At 44.8% G+C, this 19677-nt stretch overlaps 1 protein-coding gene, 11 non-coding genes and 1 pseudogene across 12 annotated transcripts; all 13 read left to right on the top strand.

Moving 5' to 3' along the window:
* Window positions 1-823: 823 nt before the first annotated feature.
* Window positions 824-1014, top strand: LOC131463303 (U2 spliceosomal RNA). The gene has a single exon (XR_009241019.1). It is a non-coding gene; the product is annotated as a U2 spliceosomal RNA (small nuclear RNA).
* A 602-nt stretch (window positions 1015-1616) lies between these two features.
* On the top strand, window positions 1617-1780 carry LOC131463285 (U1 spliceosomal RNA). The gene has a single exon (XR_009241001.1). It is a non-coding gene; the product is annotated as a U1 spliceosomal RNA (small nuclear RNA).
* A 1342-nt stretch (window positions 1781-3122) lies between these two features.
* On the top strand, window positions 3123-3216 carry LOC131463250 (U2 spliceosomal RNA; annotated as a pseudogene).
* A 602-nt stretch (window positions 3217-3818) lies between these two features.
* On the top strand, window positions 3819-3982 carry LOC131463282 (U1 spliceosomal RNA). Its single transcript, XR_009240998.1, has one exon. It is a non-coding gene; the product is annotated as a U1 spliceosomal RNA (small nuclear RNA).
* Window positions 3983-5321: 1339 nt separating this feature from the next.
* LOC131463317 (U2 spliceosomal RNA) lies at window positions 5322-5512 on the top strand. Its single transcript, XR_009241032.1, has one exon. It is a non-coding gene; the product is annotated as a U2 spliceosomal RNA (small nuclear RNA).
* Window positions 5513-6114: 602 nt separating this feature from the next.
* LOC131463256 (U1 spliceosomal RNA) lies at window positions 6115-6278 on the top strand. Its single transcript, XR_009240974.1, has one exon. It is a non-coding gene; the product is annotated as a U1 spliceosomal RNA (small nuclear RNA).
* A 1329-nt stretch (window positions 6279-7607) lies between these two features.
* On the top strand, window positions 7608-7798 carry LOC131463302 (U2 spliceosomal RNA). Its single transcript, XR_009241018.1, has one exon. It is a non-coding gene; the product is annotated as a U2 spliceosomal RNA (small nuclear RNA).
* Window positions 7799-8400: 602 nt separating this feature from the next.
* On the top strand, window positions 8401-8564 carry LOC131463281 (U1 spliceosomal RNA). Its single transcript, XR_009240997.1, has one exon. It is a non-coding gene; the product is annotated as a U1 spliceosomal RNA (small nuclear RNA).
* A 1328-nt stretch (window positions 8565-9892) lies between these two features.
* LOC131463301 (U2 spliceosomal RNA) lies at window positions 9893-10083 on the top strand. Its single transcript, XR_009241017.1, has one exon. It is a non-coding gene; the product is annotated as a U2 spliceosomal RNA (small nuclear RNA).
* A 602-nt stretch (window positions 10084-10685) lies between these two features.
* On the top strand, window positions 10686-10849 carry LOC131463279 (U1 spliceosomal RNA). The gene has a single exon (XR_009240996.1). It is a non-coding gene; the product is annotated as a U1 spliceosomal RNA (small nuclear RNA).
* A 1328-nt stretch (window positions 10850-12177) lies between these two features.
* On the top strand, window positions 12178-12368 carry LOC131463300 (U2 spliceosomal RNA). The gene has a single exon (XR_009241016.1). It is a non-coding gene; the product is annotated as a U2 spliceosomal RNA (small nuclear RNA).
* Window positions 12369-12970: 602 nt separating this feature from the next.
* LOC131463319 (U1 spliceosomal RNA) lies at window positions 12971-13134 on the top strand. Its single transcript, XR_009241034.1, has one exon. It is a non-coding gene; the product is annotated as a U1 spliceosomal RNA (small nuclear RNA).
* A 1598-nt stretch (window positions 13135-14732) lies between these two features.
* LOC131462548 (ATP-dependent Clp protease ATP-binding subunit clpX-like, mitochondrial) lies at window positions 14733-17115 on the top strand. The gene has a single exon (XM_058633841.1). It carries the CDS (start codon window positions 15118-15120, stop codon window positions 16921-16923), a length of 1806 nt encoding a protein of 601 aa, XP_058489824.1. The 5' UTR covers window positions 14733-15117; the 3' UTR covers window positions 16924-17115.
* Window positions 17116-19677: the final 2562 nt, after the last annotated feature.

The raw sequence follows: 19677 nt of genomic DNA, 5'->3' as shown, positions 1-19677 counted from the left end.
CACCGAGTACCTGCCCTGTGATTGTCCACCGTTCGTTGACATAAGTGAAATAATGAAACAAAAAACAAACGAAAAAAGGAATTCGCTGAGGGGCCTAATTCTACGGGCCTAAACCGGTTGCCTGCAAGTCTGCAGCTACACCCTTCTCAAAATGGTCAAGAAACACATCAAAACGCTGAGTGAAAGCTGGATAGATTAAAGTCTTGGGACTCGAGTAAAGTTTAAATGAAGTCTCACCAATCCCGACTATTATTGATAGTATTACAGAAAAGCTAACATGATAGTGTCGGTAGCATCGGAGCTGTGCAGTTGGGAGAAACAGTGTTGTTCATACCCCCAGACCAGTAGGTGGCCGTGTTGAGATTGTCACCCTCTCGCAGCAAACAAAGAACCAGGAGGGGCTTCCTTCCTTGAGAGGGATAATAAGCCCTTTGCATTTTGCTTCTCTTACATCTCAGTCGTTGATCAAACGACATTTGCCGGAGTCTACTTCAGCTTTTCATCACTTGATCTCAAAGTTTTACAATTCGACTGTTTGTTTTTCGAAGGTTAAATCGAGGCGTAATGGATGAGTGTAGGTCAGGCGTTGGTGTGGAGATGTCGCAGTGCATGATGGGAAATGTGACTTTTTTGAAGGACTCAAATGCTAATAAGGGTATTAAAATAGTCTTATTTGCAGCGATTCTGATATTTTCTTCTGCCGTCGTTCGTCTTAGCGTAGTCACGTTTCGCATTCTGTCCTTGGTGTGGGTTGAACCTTTGGACCCCTGCGGGAGAAGGACTGTGCAGAGAATCACTATGTTTCTTACGCTGGTTGCCCGGCATCGCTTCTCGGCCTTTTGGCTAAGATCAAGTGTAGTATCTGTTCTTATCAGTTTAATATCTGATACGTCCCCTACCCGGGGACCATATATTAAATTGATTTTTGGAACTGGGAGATGGAACAGGGGCTTGCTCCGTCCACTCCACGCATCAACCTGGTATTGCAGCACCTCCAGGAATGGTGCACCCCCCTCATTTGTCCAAGTCTAAGCAATGATTACAATCTCAGGTTGGGGTTTTGATATGTAGTGTTGGCAGTACCTGAGCCGTGCAGTTTGGAGAAAAAGTAGTGTCCGAACCCCAGACAGCGTGGCAGTGTTTAGATTGTCACTCTCTCGCACCAACCAAAGAAACAGGAGGTGCTTCCCTATTGGAGAGGGATCAAAACCCTGTTGCCTTTTGCCTCTCTTACATTTCAGCTGTTGATGAAATGACATTTGCCAGAATCTACTTCCAACATTTCATCACTTGAACTTATAGTTTTACAATTCGACTGTTTGTTTTTCAAAGGTAAAATAGGCGCAATGGATGATCGTAGGTCAGGCTTTGATGTGGAAATGTTGCAGTGCCTGATGGGAAATCATGCACTGCAACGACGGGCAATGAAAAAATCTTTTTCTTTTGATTAAATAGTCTTTTATTTAAGCCTTTGTGTGAAACACATTTATTCAGTCCTGCGTTCATGCAGAGTCACACAGCACCTCCAGGAGCTACGGTTCTGTTAGCTCTGTTAGCACCACCAGTGATTGTGGTTTGTCTGTGAAAGAGTGCCCTGTCCATGATGTGTACAACTCATACTTACCTGGCAGGGGAGATACCATGATCAAGAAGGTGGTTCACCCAGGGCGAGGCTCAGCCATTGCACTCCGGTTGTGCTGACCCCTGCGAATTCCCCAAATGTGGGAATCTCGACTGCATAATTTCTGGTAGTGGGGGACTGCGTTCGCGCTCTCCCCTGAAAAGTTGTACAACAAAAAATATGTTTGCAGTAGATTTGGACTTGCTCCCCCCTGTAGAGATGTATAACAAAGAATATGTCTGCAGTAGGTTTGGATGCATGCGTGTCATTGTCGCTGTTGGACGCAGCAAGGTCATCAGTTGGGGATACTGAGTACTCTCGCCGCCTGTCGGTCTAACAAGTCGCTTGTGATCTGTCCTCAGTTTGAGCTGTGCTGTGAGGAGAAACGTGGTTGGGGTGGGGTGCGGTGTGCTTTTGCAAAATAAACCCTTAAAACTGGGGCCCTCAAACTGCGCCTGGCAAACCAGCTTAGGGGGTCATTTCTGTCACTTACCTAACTAGAGAAGTTGGTACTGGTTCCTTAAACGGCAGCCTCAGGTCTTGCAGGAAGCCTTCGTTGGGGAAAAGCTAAAATGAATATACATACAGTATATGAAATTGTCGACAGTATGGAACTGCAGGCCCACAGGCAGTAGGTTTAGGCCCGCAAAATTAAGCCCCTTCGTTTTAAACTTAACTCACCGAGTACCTGCCCTGTGATTGTCCACCGTTCGTTGACATAAGTGAAATAATGAAACAAAAAACAAACGAAAAAAGGAATTCGCTGAGGGGCCTAATTCTACGGGCCTAAACCGGTTGCCTGCAAGTCTGCAGCTACACCCTTCTCAAAATGGTCAAGAAACACATCAAAACGCTGAGTGAAAGCTGGATAGATTAAAGTCTTGGGACTCGAGTAAAGTTTAAATGAAGTCTCACCAATCCCGACTATTATTGACAGTATTACAGAAAAGCTAACATGATAGTGTCGGTAGCATCGGAGCTGTGCAGTTGGGAGAAACAGTGTTGTTCATACCCCCAGACCAGTAGGTGGCCGTGTTGCGATTGTCACCCTCTCGCAGCAAACAAAGAACCAGGAGGGGCTTCCTTCCTTGAGAGGGATAATAAGCCCTTTGCATTTTGCTTCTCTTACATCTCAGTCGTTGATCAAACGACATTTGCCGGAGTCTACTTCAGCTTTTCATCACTTGATCTCAAAGTTTTACAATTCGACTGTTTGTTTTTCGAAGGTTAAATCGAGGCGTAATGGATGAGTGTAGGTCAGGCGTTGGTGTGGAGATGTCGCAGTGCATGATGGGAAATGTGACTTTTTTGAAGGACTCAAATGCTAATAAGGGTATTAAAATAGTCTTATTTGCAGCGATTCTGATATTTTCTTCTGCCGTCGTTCGTCTTAGCGTAGTCACGTTTCGCATTCTGTCCTTGGTGTGGGTTGAACCTTTGGACCCCTGCGGGAGAAGGACTGTGCAGAGAATCACTATGTTTCTTACGCTGGTTGCCCGGCATCGCTTCTCGGCCTTTTGGCTAAGATCAAGTGTAGTATCTGTTCTTATCAGTTTAATATCTGATACGTCCCCTCCAGGAATGGTGCACCCCCCTCATTTGTCCAAGTCTAAGCAATGATTACAATCTCAGGTTGGGGTTTTGATATGTAGTGTTGGCAGTACCTGAGCCGTGCAGTTTGGAGAAAAAGTAGTGTCCGAACCCCAGACAGCGTGGCAGTGTTTAGATTGTCACTCTCTCGCACCAACCAAAGAAACAGGAGGTGCTTCCCTATTGGAGAGGGATCAAAACCCTGTTGCCTTTTGCCTCTCTTACATTTCAGCTGTTGATGAAATGACATTTGCCAGAATCTACTTCCAACATTTCATCACTTGAACTTATAGTTTTACAATTCGACTGTTTGTTTTTCAAAGGTAAAATAGGCGCAATGGATGATCGTAGGTCAGGCTTTGATGTGGAAATGTTGCAGTGCCTGATGGGAAATCATGCACTGCAACGACGGGCAATGAAAAAATCTTTTTCTTTTGATTAAATAGTCTTTTATTTAAGCCTTTGTGTGAAACACATTTATTCAGTCCTGCGTTCATGCAGAGTCACACAGCACCTCCAGGAGCTACGGTTCTGTTAGCTCTGTTAGCACCACCAGTGATTGTGGTTTGTCTGTGAAAGAGTGGCCTGTCCGTGATGTGTACAACTCATACTTACCTGGCAGGGGAGATACCATGATCAAGAAGGTGGTTCACCCAGGGCGAGGCTCGGCCATTGCACTCCGGTTGTGCTGACCCCTGCGAATTCCCCAAATGTGGGAATCTCGACTGCATAATTTGTGATAGTGGGGGACTGCGTTCGCGCTCTCCCCTGAAAAGTTGTACAACAAAGAATATGTCTGCAGTAGGTTCGGATGCGTGCGTGTCATTGTCGCTGTTGGACGCAGCAAGGTCATCAGTTGGGAACACTGAGTACTCTCGCCGCCCGTCGGTCTAACAAGCCGCTTGTGATCTGTCCTCAATTTGAGCTGTGATGTGAGGAGAAACGTGGTTGTGGTTGGGGTTGTGGTTGGGGTTGGGGTTGGGGTTGGGGTGGGGTGCGGTGTGCTTTTGCGAAATAAACCCTTAAAACTGGGGCCCTCAAACTGCGCCTGGCAAACCAGCTTAGGGGCTCATTTCTGTCACTTACCTAACTGGAGAAGTTGGTACTGGTTCCTTAAACGGCAGCCTCAGGTCTTGCAGGAAGCCTTGGTTGGGGAAAAGCTGTGTGTGAGAAAAGCTAAAATGAATATACATACAGTATATGAAATTGTCGACAGTATGGAACTGCAGGCCCACAGGCAGTAGGTTTAGGCCCGCAAAATTAAGCCCCTTCGTTTTAAACTTAACTCACCGAGTACCTGCCCTGTGATTGTCCACCGTTCGTTGACATAAGTGAAATAATGAAACAAAAAACAAACGAAAAAAGGAATTCGCTGAGGGGCCTAATTCTACGGGCCTAAACCGGTTGCCTGCAAGTCTGCAGCTACACCCTTCTCAAAATGGTCAAGAAACACATCAAAACGCTGAGTGAAAGCTGGATAGATTAAAGTCTTGGGACTCGAGTAAAGTTTAAATGAAGTCTCACCAATCCCGACTATTATTGATAGTATTACAGAAAAGCTAACATGATAGTGTCGGTAGCATCGGAGCTGTGCAGTTGGGAGAAACAGTGTTGTTCATACCCCCAGACCAGTAGGTGGCCGTGTTGAGATTGTCACCCTCTCGCAGCAAACAAAGAACCAGGAGGGGCTTCCTTCCTTGAGAGGGATAATAAGCCCTTTGCATTTTGCTTCTCTTACATCTCAGTCGTTGATCAAACGACATTTGCCGGAGTCTACTTCAGCTTTTCATCACTTGATCTCAAAGTTTTACAATTCGACTGTTTGTTTTTCGAAGGTTAAATCGAGGCGTAATGGATGAGTGTAGGTCAGGCGTTGATGTGGAGATGTCGCAGTGCATGATGGGAAATGTGACTTTTTTGAAGGACTCAAATGCTAATAAGGGTATTAAAATAGTCTTATTTGCAGCGATTCTGATATTTTCTTCTGCCGTCGTTCGTCTTAGCGTAGTCACGTTTCGCATTCTGTCCTTGGTGTGGGTTGAACCTTTGGACCCCTGCGGGAGAAGGACTGTGCAGAGAATCACTATGTTTCCTACGCTGGTTGCCCGGCATCGCTTCTCGGCCTTTTGGCTAAGATCAAGTGTAGTATCTGTTCTTATCAGTTTAATATCTGATACGTCCCCTACCCGGGGACCATCTATTAAATTGATTTTTGGAACTGGGAGATGGAACAGGGGCTTGCTCCGTCCACTCCACGCATCAACCTGGTATTGCAGCACCTCCAGGAATGGTGCACCCCCCTCATTTGTCCAAGTCTAAGCAATGATTACAATCTCAGGTTGGGGTTTTGATATGTAGTGTTGGCAGTACCTGAGCCGTGCAGTTTGGAGAAAAAGTAGTGTCCGAACCCCAGACAGCGTGGCAGTGTTTAGATTGTCACTCTCTCGCACCAACCAAAGAAACAGGAGGTGCTTCCCTATTGGAGAGGGATCAAAACCCTGTTGCCTTTTGCCTCTCTTACATTTCAGCTGTTGATGAAATGACATTTGCCAGAATCTACTTCCAACATTTCATCACTTGAACTTATAGTTTTACAATTCGACTGTTTGTTTTTCAAAGGTAAAATAGGCGCAATGGATGATCGTAGGTCAGGCTTTGATGTGGAAATGTTGCAGTGCCTGATGGGAAATCATGCACTGCAACGACGGGCAATGAAAAAATCTTTTTCTTTTGATTAAATAGTCTTTTATTTAAGCCTTTGTGTGAAACACATTTATTCAGTCCTGCGTTCATGCAGAGTCACACAGCACCTCCAGGAGCTACGGTTCTGTTAGCTCTGTTAGCACCACCAGTGATTGTGGTTTGTCTGTGAAAGAGTGGCCTGTCCGTGATGTGTACAACTCATACTTACCTGGCAGGGGAGATACCATGATCAAGAAGGTGGTTCACCCAGGGTGAGGCTCGGCCATTGCACTCCGGTTGTGCTGACCCCTGCGAATTCCCCAAATGTGGGAATCTCGACTGCATAATTTGTGATAGTGGGGGACTGCGTTCGCGCTCTCCCCTGAAAAGTTGTACAACAAAGAATATGTCTGCAGTAGGTTCGGGTGCGTGTCATTGTCGCTGTTGGACGCAGCAAGGTCATCAGTTGGGAACACTGAGTACTCTCGCCGCCCGTCGGTCTAACAAGCCGCTTGTGATCTGTCCTCAATTTGAGCTGTGATGTGAGGAGAAACGTGGTTGTGGTTGGGGTTGGGGTTGGGGTTGGGGTTGGGGTGGGGTGCGGTGTGCTTTTGCGAAATAAACCCTTAAAACTGGGGCCCTCAAACTGCGCCTGGCAAACCAGCTTAGGGGCTCATTTCTGTCACTTACCTAACTGGAGAAGTTGGTACTGGTTCCTTAAACGGCAGCCTCAGGTCTTGCAGGAAGCCTTGGTTGGGGAAAAGCTGTGTGTGAGAAAAGCTAAAATGAATATACATACAGTATATGAAATTGTCGACAGTATGGAACTGCAGGCCCACAGGCAGTAGGTTTAGGCCCGCAAAATTAAGCCCCTTCGTTTTAAACTTAACTCACCGAGTACCTGCCCTGTGATTGTCCACCGTTCGTTGACATAAGTGAAATAATGAAACAAAAAACAAACGAAAAAAGGAATTCGCTGAGGGGCCTAATTCTACGGGCCTAAACCGGTTGCCTGCAAGTCTGCAGCTACACCCTTCTCAAAATGGTCAAGAAACACATCAAAACGCTGAGTGAAAGCTGGATAGATTAAAGTCTTGGGACTCGAGTAAAGTTTAAATGAAGTCTCACCAATCCCGACTATTATTGATAGTATTACAGAAAAGCTAACATGATAGTGTCGGTAGCATCGGAGCTGTGCAGTTGGGAGAAACAGTGTTGTTCATACCCCCAGACCAGTAGGTGGCCGTGTTGAGATTGTCACCCTCTCGCAGCAAACAAAGAACCAGGAGGGGCTTCCTTCCTTGAGAGGGATAATAAGCCCTTTGCATTTTGCTTCTCTTACATCTCAGTCGTTGATCAAACGACATTTGCCGGAGTCTACTTCAGCTTTTCATCACTTGATCTCAAAGTTTTACAATTCGACTGTTTGTTTTTCGAAGGTTAAATCGAGGCGTAATGGATGAGTGTAGGTCAGGCGTTGATGTGGAGATGTCGCAGTGCATGATGGGAAATGTGACTTTTTTGAAGGACTCAAATGCTAATAAGGGTATTAAAATAGTCTTATTTGCAGCGATTCTGATATTTTCTTCTGCCGTCGTTCGTCTTAGCGTAGTCACGTTTCGCATTCTGTCCTTGGTGTGGGTTGAACCTTTGGACCCCTGCGGGAGAAGGACTGTGCAGAGAATCACTATGTTTCCTACGCTGGTTGCCCGGCATCGCTTCTCGGCCTTTTGGCTAAGATCAAGTGTAGTATCTGTTCTTATCAGTTTAATATCTGATACGTCCCCTACCCGGGGACCATATATTAAATTGATTTTTGGAACTGGGAGATGGAACAGGGGCTTGCTCCGTCCACTCCACGCATCAACCTGGTATTGCAGCACCTCCAGGAATGGTGCACCCCCCTCATTTGTCCAAGTCTAAGCAATGATTACAATCTCAGGTTGGGGTTTTGATATGTAGTGTTGGCAGTACCTGAGCCGTGCAGTTTGGAGAAAAAGTAGTGTCCGAACCCCAGACAGCGTGGCAGTGTTTAGATTGTCACTCTCTCGCACCAACCAAAGAAACAGGAGGTGCTTCCCTATTGGAGAGGGATCAAAACCCTGTTGCCTTTTGCCTCTCTTACATTTCAGCTGTTGATGAAATGACATTTGCCAGAATCTACTTCCAACATTTCATCACTTGAACTTATAGTTTTACAATTCGACTGTTTGTTTTTCAAAGGTAAAATAGGCGCAATGGATGATCGTAGGTCAGGCTTTGATGTGGAAATGTTGCAGTGCCTGATGGGAAATCATGCACTGCAACGACGGGCAATGAAAAAATCTTTTTCTTTTGATTAAATAGTCTTTTATTTAAGCCTTTGTGTGAAACACATTTATTCAGTCCTGCGTTCATGCAGAGTCACACAGCACCTCCAGGAGCTACGGTTCTGTTAGCTCTGTTAGCACCACCAGTGATTGTGGTTTGTCTGTGAAAGAGTCGCCTGTCCGTGATGTGTACAACTCATACTTACCTGGCAGGGGAGATACCATGATCAAGAAGGTGGTTCACCCAGGGCGAGGCTCGGCCATTGCACTCCGGTTGTGCTGACCCCTGCGAATTCCCCAAATGTGGGAATCTCGACTGCATAATTTGTGATAGTGGGGGACTGCGTTCGCGCTCTCCCCTGAAAAGTTGTACAACAAAGAATATGTCTGCAGTAGGTTCGGATGCGTGCGTGTCATTGTCGCTGTTGGACGCAGCAAGGTCATCAGTTGGGAACACTGAGTACTCTCGCCGCCCGTCGGTTCTAACAAGCCGCTTGTGATCTGTCCTCAATTTGAGCTGTGATGTGAGGAGAAACGTGGTTGTGGTTGGGGTTGGGGTTGGGGTTGGGGTGGGGTGCGGTGTGCTTTTGCGAAATAAACCCTTAAAACTGGGGCCCTCAAACTGCGCCTGGCAAACCAGCTTAGGGGCTCATTTCTGTCACTTACCTAACTGGAGAAGTTGGTACTGGTTCCTTAAACGGCAGCCTCAGGTCTTGCAGGAAGCCTTGGTTGGGGAAAAGCTGTGTGTGAGAAAAGCTAAAATGAATATACATACAGTATATGAAATTGTCGACAGTATGGAACTGCAGGCCCACAGGCAGTAGGTTTAGGCCCGCAAAATTAAGCCCCTTCGTTTTAAACTTAACTCACCGAGTACCTGCCCTGTGATTGTCCACCGTTCGTTGACATAAGTGAAATAATGAAACAAAAAACAAACGAAAAAAGGAATTCGCTGAGGGGCCTAATTCTACGGGCCTAAACCGGTTGCCTGCAAGTCTGCAGCTACACCCTTCTCAAAATGGTCAAGAAACACATCAAAACGCTGAGTGAAAGCTGGATAGATTAAAGTCTTGGGACTCGAGTAAAGTTTAAATGAAGTCTCACCAATCCCGACTATTATTGATAGTATTACAGAAAAGCTAACATGATAGTGTCTGTAGCATCGGAGCTGTGCAGTTGGGAGAAACAGTGTTGTTCATACCCCCAGACCAGTAGGTGGCCGTGTTGAGATTGTCACCCTCTCGCAGCAAACAAAGAACCAGGAGGGGCTTCCTTCCTTGAGAGGGATAATAAGCCCTTTGCATTTTGCTTCTCTTACATCTAAGTCGTTGATCAAACGACATTTGCCGGAGTCTACTTCAGCTTTTCATCACTTGATCTCAAAGTTTTACAATTCGACTGTTTGTTTTTCGAAGGTTAAATCGAGGCGTAATGGATGAGTGTAGGTCAGGCGTTGATGTGGAGATGTCGCAGTGCATGATGGGAAATGTGACTTTTTTGAAGGACTCAAATGCTAATAAGGGTATTAAAATAGTCTTATTTGCAGCGATTCTGATATTTTCTTCTGCCGTCGTTCGTCTTAGCGTAGTCACGTTTCGCATTCTGTCCTTGGTGTGGGTTGAACCTTTGGACCCCTGCGGGAGAAGGACTGTGCAGAGAATCACTATGTTTCCTACGCTGGTTGCCCGGCATCGCTTCTCGGCCTTTTGGCTAAGATCAAGTGTAGTATCTGTTCTTATCAGTTTAATATCTGATACGTCCCCTACCCGGGGACCATATATTAAATTGATTTTTGGAACTGGGAGATGGAACAGGGGCTTGCTCCGTCCACTCCACGCATCAACCTGGTATTGCAGCACCTCCAGGAATGGTGCACCCCCCTCATTTGTCCAAGTCTAAGCAATGATTACAATCTCAGGTTGGGGTTTTGATATGTAGTGTTGGCAGTACCTGAGCCGTGCAGTTTGGAGAAAAAGTAGTGTCCGAACCCCAGACAGCGTGGCAGTGTTTAGATTGTCACTCTCTCGCACCAACCAAAGAAACAGGAGGTGCTTCCCTATTGGAGAGGGATCAAAACCCTGTTGCCTTTTGCCTCTCTTACATTTCAGCTGTTGATGAAATGACATTTGCCAGAATCTACTTCCAACATTTCATCACTTGAACTTATAGTTTTACAATTCGACTGTTTGTTTTTCAAAGGTAAAATAGGCGCAATGGATGATCGTAGGTCAGGCTTTGATGTGGAAATGTTGCAGTGCCTGATGGGAAATCATGCACTGCAACGACGGGCAATGAAAAAATCTTTTTCTTTTGATTAAATAGTCTTTTATTTAAGCCTTTGTGTGAAACACATTTATTCAGTCCTGCGTTCATGCAGAGTCACACAGCACCTCCAGGAGCTACGGTTCTGTTAGCTCTGTTAGCACCACCAGTGATTGTGGTTTGTCTGTGAAAGAGTCGCCTGTCCGTGATGTGTACAACTCATACTTACCTGGCAGGGGAGATACCATGATCAAGAAGGTGGTTCACCCAGGGCGAGGCTCGGCCATTGCACTCCGGTTGTGCTGACCCCTGCGAATTCCCCAAATGTGGGAATCTCGACTGCATAATTTGTGATAGTGGGGGACTGCGTTCGCGCTCTCCCCTGAAAAGTTGTACAACAAAGAATATGTCTGCAGTAGGTTCGGATGCGTGCGTGTCATTGTCGCTGTTGGACGCAGCAAGGTCATCAGTTGGGAACACTGAGTACTCTCGCCGCCCGTCGGTTCTAACAAGCCGCTTGTGATCTGTCCTCAATTTGAGCTGTGATGTGAGGAGAAACGTGGTTGTGGTTGGGGTTGGGGTTGGGGTTGGGGTGGGGTGCGGTGTGCTTTTGCGAAATAAACCCTTAAAACTGGGGCCCTCAAACTGCGCCTGGCAAACCAGCTTAGGGGCTCATTTCTGTCACTTACCTAACTGGAGAAGTTGGTACTGGTTCCTTAAACGGCAGCCTCAGGTCTTGCAGGAAGCCTTGGTTGGGGAAAAGCTGTGTGTGAGAAAAGCTAAAATGAATATACATACAGTATATGAAATTGTCGACAGTATGGAACTGCAGGCCCACAGGCAGTAGGTTTAGGCCCGCAAAATTAAGCCCCTTCGTTTTAAACTTAACTCACCGAGTACCTGCCCTGTGATTGTCCACCGTTCGTTGACATAAGTGAAATAATGAAACAAAAAACAAACGAAAAAAGGAATTCGCTGAGGGGCCTAATTCTACGGGCCTAAACCGGTTGCCTGCAAGTCTGCAGCTACACCCTTCTCAAAATGGTCAAGAAACACATCAAAACGCTGAGTGAAAGCTGGATAGATTAAAGTCTTGGGACTCGAGTAAAGTTTAAATGAAGTCTCACCAATCCCGACTATTATTGATAGTATTACAGAAAAGCTAACATGATAGTGTCTGTAGCATCGGAGCTGTGCAGTTGGGAGAAACAGTGTTGTTCATACCCCCAGACCAGTAGGTGGCCGTGTTGAGATTGTCACCCTCTCGCAGCAAACAAAGAACCAGGAGGGGCTTCCTTCCTTGAGAGGGATAATAAGCCCTTTGCATTTTGCTTCTCTTACATCTAAGTCGTTGATCAAACGACATTTGCCGGAGTCTACTTCAGCTTTTCATCACTTGATCTCAAAGTTTTACAATTCGACTGTTTGTTTTTCGAAGGTTAAATCGAGGCGTAATGGATGAGTGTAGGTCAGGCGTTGATGTGGAGATGTCGCAGTGCATGATGGGAAATGTGACTTTTTTGAAGGACTCAAATGCTAATAAGGGTATTAAAATAGTCTTATTTGCAGCGATTCTGATATTTTCTTCTGCCGTCGTTCGTCTTAGCGTAGTCACGTTTCGCATTCTGTCCTTGGTGTGGGTTGAACCTTTGGACCCCTGCGGGAGAAGGACTGTGCAGAGAATCACTATGTTTCCTACGCTGGTTGCCCGGCATCGCTTCTCGGCCTTTTGGCTAAGATCAAGTGTAGTATCTGTTCTTATCAGTTTAATATCTGATACGTCCCCTACCCGGGGACCATATATTAAATTGATTTTTGGAACTGGGAGATGGAACAGGGGCTTGCTCCGTCCACTCCACGCATCAACCTGGTATTGCAGCACCTCCAGGAATGGTGCACCCCCCTCATTTGTCCAAGTCTAAGCAATGATTACAATCTCAGGTTGGGGTTTTGATATGTAGTGTTGGCAGTACCTGAGCCGTGCAGTTTGGAGAAAAAGTAGTGTCCGAACCCCAGACAGCGTGGCAGTGTTTAGATTGTCACTCTCTCGCACCAACCAAAGAAACAGGAGGTGCTTCCCTATTGGAGAGGGATCAAAACCCTGTTGCCTTTTGCCTCTCTTACATTTCAGCTGTTGATGAAATGACATTTGCCAGAATCTACTTCCAACATTTCATCACTTGAACTTATAGTTTTACAATTCGACTGTTTGTTTTTCAAAGGTAAAATAGGCGCAATGGATGATCGTAGGTCAGGCTTTGATGTGGAAATGTTGCAGTGCCTGATGGGAAATCATGCACTGCAACGACGGGCAATGAAAAAATCTTTTTCTTTTGATTAAATAGTCTTTTATTTAAGCCTTTGTGTGAAACACATTTATTCAGTCCTGCGTTCATGCAGAGTCACACAGCACCTCCAGGAGCTACGGTTCTGTTAGCTCTGTTAGCACCACCAGTGATTGTGGTTTGTCTGTGAAAGAGTGGCCTGTCCGTGATGTGTACAACTCATACTTACCTGGCAGGGGAGATACCATGATCAAGAAGGTGGTTCACCCAGGGTGAGGCTCGGCCATTGCACTCCGGTTGTGCTGACCCCTGCGAATTCCCCAAATGTGGGAATCTCGACTGCATAATTTGTGATAGTGGGGGACTGCGTTCGCGCTCTCCCCTGAAAAGTTGTACAACAAAGAATATGTCTGCAGTAGGTTCGGATGCGTGCGTGTCATTGTCGCTGTTGGACGCAGCAAGGTCATCAGTTGGGAACACTGAGTACTCTCGCCGCCCGTCGGTCTAACAAGCCGCTTGTGATCTGTCCTCAATTTGAGCTGTGATGTGAGGAGAAACGTGGTTGTGGTTGGGGTTGTGGTTGGGGTTGGGGTGGGGTGGGGTGCGGTGTGCTTTTGCGAAATAAACCCTTAAAACTGGGGCCCTCAAACTGCGCCTGGCAAACCAGCTTAGGGGCTCATTTCTGTCACTTACCTAACTGGAGAAGTTGGTACTGGTTCCTTAAACGGCAGCCTCAGGTCTTGCAGGAAGCCTTGGTTGGGGAAAAGCTGTGTGTGAGAAAAGCTAAAATGAATATACATACAGTATATGAAATTGTCGACAGTATGGAACTGCAGGCCCACAGGCAGTAGGTTTAGGCCCGCAAAATTAAGCCCCTTCGTTTTAAACTTAACTCACCGAGTACCTGCCCTGTGATTGTCCACCGTTCGTTGACATAAGTGAAATAATGAAACAAAAAACAAACGAAAAAAGGAATTCGCTGAGGGGCCTAATTCTACGGGCCTAAACCGGTTGCCTGCAAGTCTGCAGCTACACCCTTCTCAAAATGGTCAAGAAACACATCAAAACGCTGAGTGAAAGCTGGATAGATTAAAGTCTTGGGACTCGAGTAAAGTTTAAATGAAGTCTCACCAATCCCGACTATTATTGATAGTATTACAGAAAAGCTAACATGATAGTGTCGGTAGCATCGGAGCTGTGCAGTTGGGAGAAACAGTGTTGTTCATACCCCCAGACCAGTAGGTGGCCGTGTTGAGATTGTCACCCTCTCGCAGCAAACAAAGAACCAGGAGGGGCTTCCTTCCTTGAGAGGGATAATAAGCCCTTTGCATTTTGCTTCTCTTAAAAATAAACCAGTTCATATATAAAATTGTCAATAGTATGAAACTGCAGGCCTGCAGGCAGTTGGTTTATGCCCGCATAATTAAGCCCCTTTATTTTAGGCCCGCAGGATTAAGCCCCTCCATTTTTTCACAGAGACAGTCTTGCTTCTTCAATTTTTATGGATATCCAACAACATTGAAGTTAACAGAGCATGTTGGGAGCACAATTCCAATAATGGTCACACATTTGAATTATTTGAATTTAGACTTGCCTCTGCAAAAGTATAGGATACTGTACAAGATAAAATATTGTACGGTAGATATCATTTTTAACAGAGTTAAAAAAAAAACAGACCTAATATTATTGATTGGCTTACAGTTCGTTTTGCAGGGCTGCAAGCTAATGTTAGCTCAAGTTTCCATTTACAAGAGTGCCTTTAATACCAGTATTGTCATTGTTATCTTATCAATAATCTTACACAAGCCTGTGCTGCTACATGTATATGACTGTCCAAAATGTGTATCTAATTTTAATCTAACAAGTTGGAGCAGTGTTCTTTCACACACATTAACGTTACACCACACTCTCTTATTCTCTTGGTAAGTGACCAGGTCATGGCATAGGAAAAGAAGAATTGAATTGCATTGATGACATGTTAGCACATGACCTAAAGCCTTTGAATCCTTTGAATTTGCAGCGATTCTGGCATTTTCTATTGTTATTGCTTCTCTGCCTTTTGGCTAAGATAAGGTTTAGTATCTGATTTTATAATTTGGCTAGTTGTGAGAATGACGTTGTTTACATATCATTGTGGGGCACGTCCATAGACTGATGTTGCGTTCAACCTGGCAATCAACAGCTCAAAAAAGACAGTTTGTCCCAGTTTGTGAAAGTAGATATGGTGACAGTAGTATGACTAACTGACCTGACAATCTCAAGTAACAGATTAAAACGGCAATCACTTAGCACATTGCTTTTTCTGAAGGGGTTGTTACAAGACCCACATGGTTTCATGGTGACTTGGTTTTGACCTAAAAGAAGAATTATGTGCTGCCCATTTACCTTGGCTTCTAGGTTGTTGCTAAACACTGCCCACAGAGGATTGTCCTGCTCCCGGATTCAGTTCTTCTCTTTGAGTTGTCAGGAGTCTTGGGAAACTCCCTTGCCTACTCGGATTCAGGTGAGGTCATTTTCAGAGACTGCTGCTTGTCATGTCTCCGGAGACAGGACAACAAAGGGCAGTGAAAGTGACAGAAAGAAAATCATCAGTGAGGGGAAGAGGGTCTGTGGCTCTGGAGGATCAGGCAAAGGAGGAAGTCAGCTTTGCTGCCCTAAATGTGGAGATCCATGTACCCTAGTGTCAACACGATTTGTTAAATGTGAGAAATGCTATCAGATTTTTGAGGTTCTGTCTGAAACTGACTCAATGAAGGGGCTAAACCAAGAGCTAGAATTTGCTGTGGAGGCAGTAAAGCTAGCATTTGCACGGAAACCTCCCCCTCCCCCAAAGAAGATATATGCTTATCTTGACAAGTATGTTGTTGGCCAGTCCTATGCAAAAAAGGTGTTAGCAGTTGCAGTATACAATCATTACAAGCGCATCTACAACAACATTCCTGCTGGAAGTCGTCGGCAGGTTGAGACGGAAAAACAGCCTTCTTTTACACCTCATGTGCTGCTGCAGACTGCAGGGATCGGTCCTCATGAAAATGCTTTGGGTGTGTCCATGCAGCGTCAGGCAAATCAGCAGACACCTCAGGAGAAGAGGGGCAGCAAGATCCTGGACTCCACATACACTGAAATTAAACTGGAGAAGAGCAACATCATACTTCTTGGACCAACTGGTTCAGGAAAAACATTGTTAGCACAGACACTGGCCCGTTGTCTGGACGTTCCCTTTGCAATTTGTGATTGCACTGCACTAACTCAAGCTGGATATGTGGGGGAAGACATAGAGTCAGTGATTGCTAAACTGCTGCAAGATGCCAACTACTCTGTGGAGAAAGCACTGCGAGGTATTGTTTTTTTGGATGAGGTTGATAAGATTGGCAGTGTACCTGGAATCCATCAGCTCAGAGATGTGGGAGGAGAAGGAGTTCAGCAGGGTTTGCTTAAACTTTTGGAGGGAACAATTATCAATGTTCCTGAGAAAAACTCCAGAAAACTTAGAGGAGAAATGATGCAGGTTGACACAACAAACATCTTATTTGTTGCATCAGGAGCCTTCAATGGACTTGATAGAATCATCGGCAGAAGAATGAATGAAAAATATTTAGGATTTGGAACTTCTTCGAACCTGGGCAAAGGGCACCATGCAGCGGCAGCAGCACACATGGCTAACACCAGCAGTGAGACAGACACAGTGGCAGAGATCAAGGAGAAGGACAGACTGCTGAAGCATGTTGAGGCTCGAGACCTAATAGAGTTTGGAATGATCCCAGAGTTTGTTGGCCGTCTTCCTGTGGTTGTTCCTCTACAAAGCCTGGATGAAGAAACATTAGTCCAAATTCTGACTAAACCATGTAATGCTGTGGTGCCCCAGTACCAGGCTCTTTTTAACATGGACAATTGTGATCTGTATGTGACTCAGGATGCTTTGAAAGCCATAGCCAGAAAGGCACTCGAGACAAAAACGGGAGCACGTGGGCTCCGATCCATCATGGAAAAGCTCCTCCTTGAACCCATGTTTGAGGTGCCACATTCTGACATCATCGCTGTCGAGCTGAACAAAGATGTTGTCCATGGAGAATCCAGACCCAGATATATGAGAGCTCCAGCCAAGTCAGCAGAAGAGGAATATGACTTTGAGGAGGAGACTTGGCCTCAACAGGTGGATGCTGCTAATAGTTGAACCACAGGGCAATTTTTTCAGCTAAAGCTAATATTGCCTGAAATCATTAGATACCAACATAAAGCTCCTAATCAGGCAGTGTGTACAATTAATAAAGGATGCTAACTGGTTCTCACTGAGGATTGTTTTTGCTATTTTATTCATGAAAACATTTTGTTTTATCATTTTAAGGGAATTTCCCGGAATGTTAGTAATGTCAAATGTAATCTATGCTTTCATAGGACTCATTATAGCTTTCAGCCAGAATAAAGGTATTCTAAAGATGTCATTAAAGGGGACATATTATGCAAAATCAACTTTTGAATCATTTTAATACTTATATTTGGGACTCTGGAGGCCCTACCAGTCGCCAAAGTGGGGAAAAAGAATACTCAGTCCTCTTTTCGTGGTCCCCCTTTGTGTAAGTATAGGCGATAAAACATGCAATGTTGAATTCCCTGCGCATTATGATGGCAGCATGCGCATTTCACCACGAATGTTACCGCCCACCAGTAAGTTTACCTCGAGAGCTCCACCTTAGCTCCACCTTGTCCCTATAAAATGCGAGAGTGCAGGTGAGGGAGGAAGAGTGGTATTATGTCAACGCGGAGGGACAAGTGTGCTGTTCGTGGCTGCACAGTCGAGCACAGTGTTTTACACAAACTCCCAGCCTCAGAGGATTTTATATATGAAGCTAATGTGCCGGGTAAAGTCAGCAAACGTGTTTGTGTGTTCGCACCACTTCGCATCAGACTGCAGCCAGCGGTCACCGTATTTAGTCAGCAACAGTATTTCACCGACGTACAAACACACATTTTTAAGAAAAGGTCAAATAGAGCTCATAACTGACCATTCTGACACGTCCTAATTAAAAATATTTGTTCAGTACGTACAGCAGCAGTTTATGCAGCTCACCGCTGGCGATCAGCGGTGATGTCCCTAAGTCTTTTTAACTGATTTACAGTTCGGCACTGTTCGGCTTGATCCTTGTGTCGGAGGTCTCGGGAGCACAGACTCAGTCTGATACAGTCACATACAGCGGCAGTTTATGCAGCTCGCCGCTGGCGATCAGCGGTGCTGTCCCTAAGAGTTTTTAAATGATTTACAGTTCGGCACTGTTCGGCTTGATCCTTGTATCGGACGTCTCTTCCTGTGACGCCACTCTCCCTGTTTTCCGCACACGCTGCAATGTTGATATTGTCAGAGAACTGGTGGAGGGAGGGGGAGAGGAATGGAGCGGAGGGAACAGGAGCTGAGCGAGCGAGCGCAGTAAAAAGGACAAATCAGAAACCCCCTGGAAGAAGTGGGTGTGTGTTTGCCTGTGTCTCATTTGCATTTAAAGGGAACATGCACAAAACAGAGCGTTCTGAAAGGGGTGGTTTTGGCAGGGTTATTGAACTGCTATGGTGCTTCTGCTTCATCCTTATGGTATTTTGACCAAAGCATGTCACAGACATGTTCATTAGGACACCAGGGAACTATTTTAAGTTGGCGAAATAGGGTATAATATGTCTCCTTTAACATTTAAACACCTGTTTCCTTTGACAACATACAATAATTCTTCCTGCCATTATATTCTCCTACTGCTGTAGATTTAAGCACCATATCAGATTTAAATATTTAGTTTTTCAGTATACCTTAAAAAATGTTTTGTATACTGGACTATGTGCACTCTCTTTGTGATGTATGAAAACACTTTGCTGTGGACTTATATTGTTGGGTGCTAGTGTTATTTAGCTTATCAGACCCAATCATATTTTTTTTCTTAAAGTTCATCTTGTTAATTTGCTTGAGGGCAGGTTTTCCATTTTTATTTTTGGTGGTAATCCTAAATGGGGGCACACTTAAATTGACTGCACACTTGTTCTCAGATGACAGCCGTGGTTCACATACAGTGCTGTGCAAAAGGTTTATGGACCACCAGCTTCATGTGTGTGGGAACATAATTTTGCCAAGGGATGTATTATGTAAAGCCGGGCTGTATATCTGCACATGCATGTGCCAATATACTTAACTTCCTTCAAAACACGTCAAGAGCTGGGACACCATTACCAATTGCTGTAAGAAACATCTTTAAAATGAGGGAATGAACAATGTTACCCGCAACACAAACAACCGATTAGAAGGTGATAAGCCTTACTACTTTATCAACATATTTGACGTAATGTCAGCACTCAGCAGGAACACTACAGCAAATTAAACATTGACAGCATCTTTTAAAATGTCACATTATTTCTGTCATTTTTCTTAAACGGCTAACATTTGCCTCTTGGGCTAACAATGACTGATGCTCAGGTTCCTGAGCTTCTTCAGCGGAACTTTACACACTCATTATTGGGGTTTTAGAAATAAAGAAATCCAGAATTCTTTTGTGTCATAGTTCCCCCTACATAATTTTTTACCGGTGCTGACCCTTCCACCTGAGTGTGCTGATAATAATAATAATAATAGATTTTATTTGTATTGCACTTTACATTTGAACAACAAACCTCAAAGTGCTACATTTTTAAAAACAAGATAATAAAAGAAATAAAAGAAATAAATTAGCTGTATGCTGATCATCACTATAGATAGTGAAAAGTAATAATTCATCATACTTAAAATGTTATAATATATTATCGGAAAAGCCAATTATTATACATGATACACGAGACAACAACCAAACTATACACTGTGTCCCAACCCTCTCAGCACCAGCTTTGTTGTTTTTATGTCTAAAATTATTTGGACATTAGCATTTTGATTGGAATGGTGTAACTGAAAGTTGGTCCTGTA

The sequence above is a fragment of the Solea solea genome, chromosome 7 (assembly GCF_958295425.1).
Source record: "Solea solea chromosome 7, fSolSol10.1, whole genome shotgun sequence".
In the NCBI taxonomy this organism is placed as follows: Eukaryota; Metazoa; Chordata; class Actinopteri; order Pleuronectiformes; family Soleidae; genus Solea; species Solea solea.
The sequence above is the reverse complement of the archived record's forward strand: the minus strand, read 5'-3'. Positions and strand labels throughout refer to the sequence as shown.

What these genes read in the sequence shown, in the direction of transcription:
- LOC131462548 (XM_058633841.1), top strand. Translation starts at nt 15,118, where the DNA reads ATGTGCTGCCCATTTACCTTGGCTTCTAGGTTGTTGCTAAACACTGCC.